At 48.4% G+C, this 2,251-nt stretch overlaps 1 protein-coding gene across 1 annotated transcript; it reads right to left on the bottom strand.

Annotated features, from left to right (window-relative positions):
• Window positions 1-5: 5 nt before the first annotated feature.
• On the bottom strand, window positions 6-754 carry LOC123176984 (photosystem II protein D1; the record flags this gene model as incomplete). The annotated part of the gene is made up of 1 exon (XM_044590968.1): window positions 6-754. A coding segment is annotated over exon 1 (690 nt), but the record flags the coding sequence as incomplete, so codon positions are not given.
• Between the last annotated feature and the right edge of the window lie 1,497 nt (window positions 755-2,251).

Below are 2,251 nucleotides of genomic sequence, written 5' to 3'. Positions count from 1 at the left end.
GATTCATTTTCAGTAGTTTCCCTGATCAAACTAGAGGTTACCAAGGAACCATGCATAGCACTGAATAGGGAACCGCCGAATACACCAGCTACACCTAACATGTGGAATGGATGCATAAGGATGTTGTGCTCTGCCTGGAATACAATCATAAAGTTGAAAGTACCAGAGATTCCTAAAGGCATACCATCAGAAAAGCTTCCTTGACCAATAGGGTAAATCAAGAAAACAGTAGTAGCAGCTGCAACAGGAGCTGAATATGCAACAGCAATCCAAGGACGCATACCCAGACGGAAACTAAGTTCCCACTCACGACCCATATAACAAGCTACACCAAGTAAGAAGTGTAGAACAATTAGCTCATAAGGACCACCATTGTATAACCACTCATCAACAGATGCAGCTTCCCAAATTGGGTAAAAGTGCAATCCAATCGCCGCAGAAGTAGGGATAATAGCACCAGAGATAATATTGTTTCCATAAAGTAAAGAACCAGAAACAGGCTCACGAATACCATCAATATCTACTGGAGGGGCAGAGATGAAGGCGATAATAAATACAGAAGTTGCGGTCAATAAGGTAGGGATCATCAAAACACCGAACCATCCGATGTAAAGACGATTTTCAGTGCTAGTTATCCAGTTGCAGAAGCGACCCCACAGTCTTGTACTTTCGCGTCTCTCTAAAATTGCAGTCATGGTAAGATCTTGGTTTATTCAAATTGCAAGGACTCCCAAGCACACGTATTAACTAGAACATAGATAATAGAAGGCTTGTTATTTAACAGTATAACATAGACTATATACCAATGTCAACCAAGTCAGCCCAAAGATTAGCTATCCACATAACTAAATTAACCAAACCAATAATTTTGTATTTGTAAATGAAGTGAGTCAAAGTGAAAAACTTTGATGGGTCTTTTCTATATGGGTTGCCCGGTGTTGGGGAACGTAGCAGAAATTCAAAATTTTCCTACGTGTCACCAAGATCTATCTATGGAGAAACCAACAACGAGGGGAAGAAGAGTGCATCTACATACCCTTGTAGATCGCTAAGCGGAAGCGTTCAAGTGAACGGGGTTGATGGAGTCGTACTCGTCGTGATCCAAATCACCGATGACCAAGTGCCGAACGCACGGCACCTCCGCGTTCAACACACGTACAACCCGGTGACGTCTCCCATGCCTTGGTCCAGCAAGGAGAGAGGGAGAGGTTGAGGAAGACTCCATCCAGCAGCAGCACAACAGCGTGGTGGTGGTGGAGGAGCGTGGCAATCCTGCAGGGCTTCGCCAAGCACCACGGGAGAGGAGAAGGACTTGGGAGAGGGGAGGGCTGCACCAAAGGCAAAGGTATGGCTGCCCTCCAACCCCCACACATATATATAGGGGCAAGGGAGAGGGGGGGCGCAGCCTTGGCCCTTCCTCCAAGGAAGGGTGCGGCTAGGGAGGAGTCCCTCCTCCCCAAGGCACCTCGGAGGTGCCTTCCCCCTTTAGGACTCTTCCTTTCCTTATCCCTTGGCGCATGGGCCTCTTGGGGCTGGTGTCCTTGGCCCATATAGGCCAAGGTGCACCCCCTTACAGCCCATGTGCCCCCCCGGGGCAGGTGGCCCCACCCGGTGGACCCCCGGGACCCTTCCGGTGGTCCCGGTACAATACCGGTGACCCCGAAACTTGTCCGGTGACCAAGACAGGACTTCCCATATATAAATCTTTACCTATGGACCATTCTGGAACTCCTCGTGACGTCCGGGATCTCATCCGGGACTCCGAACAACATTCGGTAACCACATACAAACTTCCTTTATAACCCTGGCGTCATCGAACCTTAAGTGTGTAGACCCTACGGGTTCGGGAGACATGCAGACATGACCGAGATGACTCTCCAGTCAATAACCAACAGCGGGATCTGGATACCCATGTTGGATCCCACATGTTCCACGATGATCTCATTGGATGAACCACGATGTCAAGGACTTAATCAATCCCGTATACAATTCCCTTTGTCTAGCGGTACGATACTTGCCCGAGATTCGATCGTCGGTATCCCGATACCTTGTTCAATCTCGTTACCAGCAAGTCTCTTTACTCGTTCTGTAACACATCATCCCGTGATCAACTCCTTGATCACATTTGTGCACATTATAATGATGTCCTACCGAGTGGGCCCAGAGATACCTCTCCGTCACACGGAGTGAAAAATCCCAGTCTCGATTCGTGCCAACCCAACAGACACTTTCGGAGATACCTGTAGTGTAC

The sequence above is a fragment of the Triticum aestivum genome, unplaced genomic scaffold (assembly GCF_018294505.1).
Source record: "Triticum aestivum cultivar Chinese Spring unplaced genomic scaffold, IWGSC CS RefSeq v2.1 scaffold197330, whole genome shotgun sequence".
Taxonomy (NCBI): domain Eukaryota; kingdom Viridiplantae; phylum Streptophyta; class Magnoliopsida; order Poales; family Poaceae; genus Triticum; species Triticum aestivum.
The sequence above is the reverse complement of the archived record's forward strand: the minus strand, read 5'-3'. Positions and strand labels throughout refer to the sequence as shown.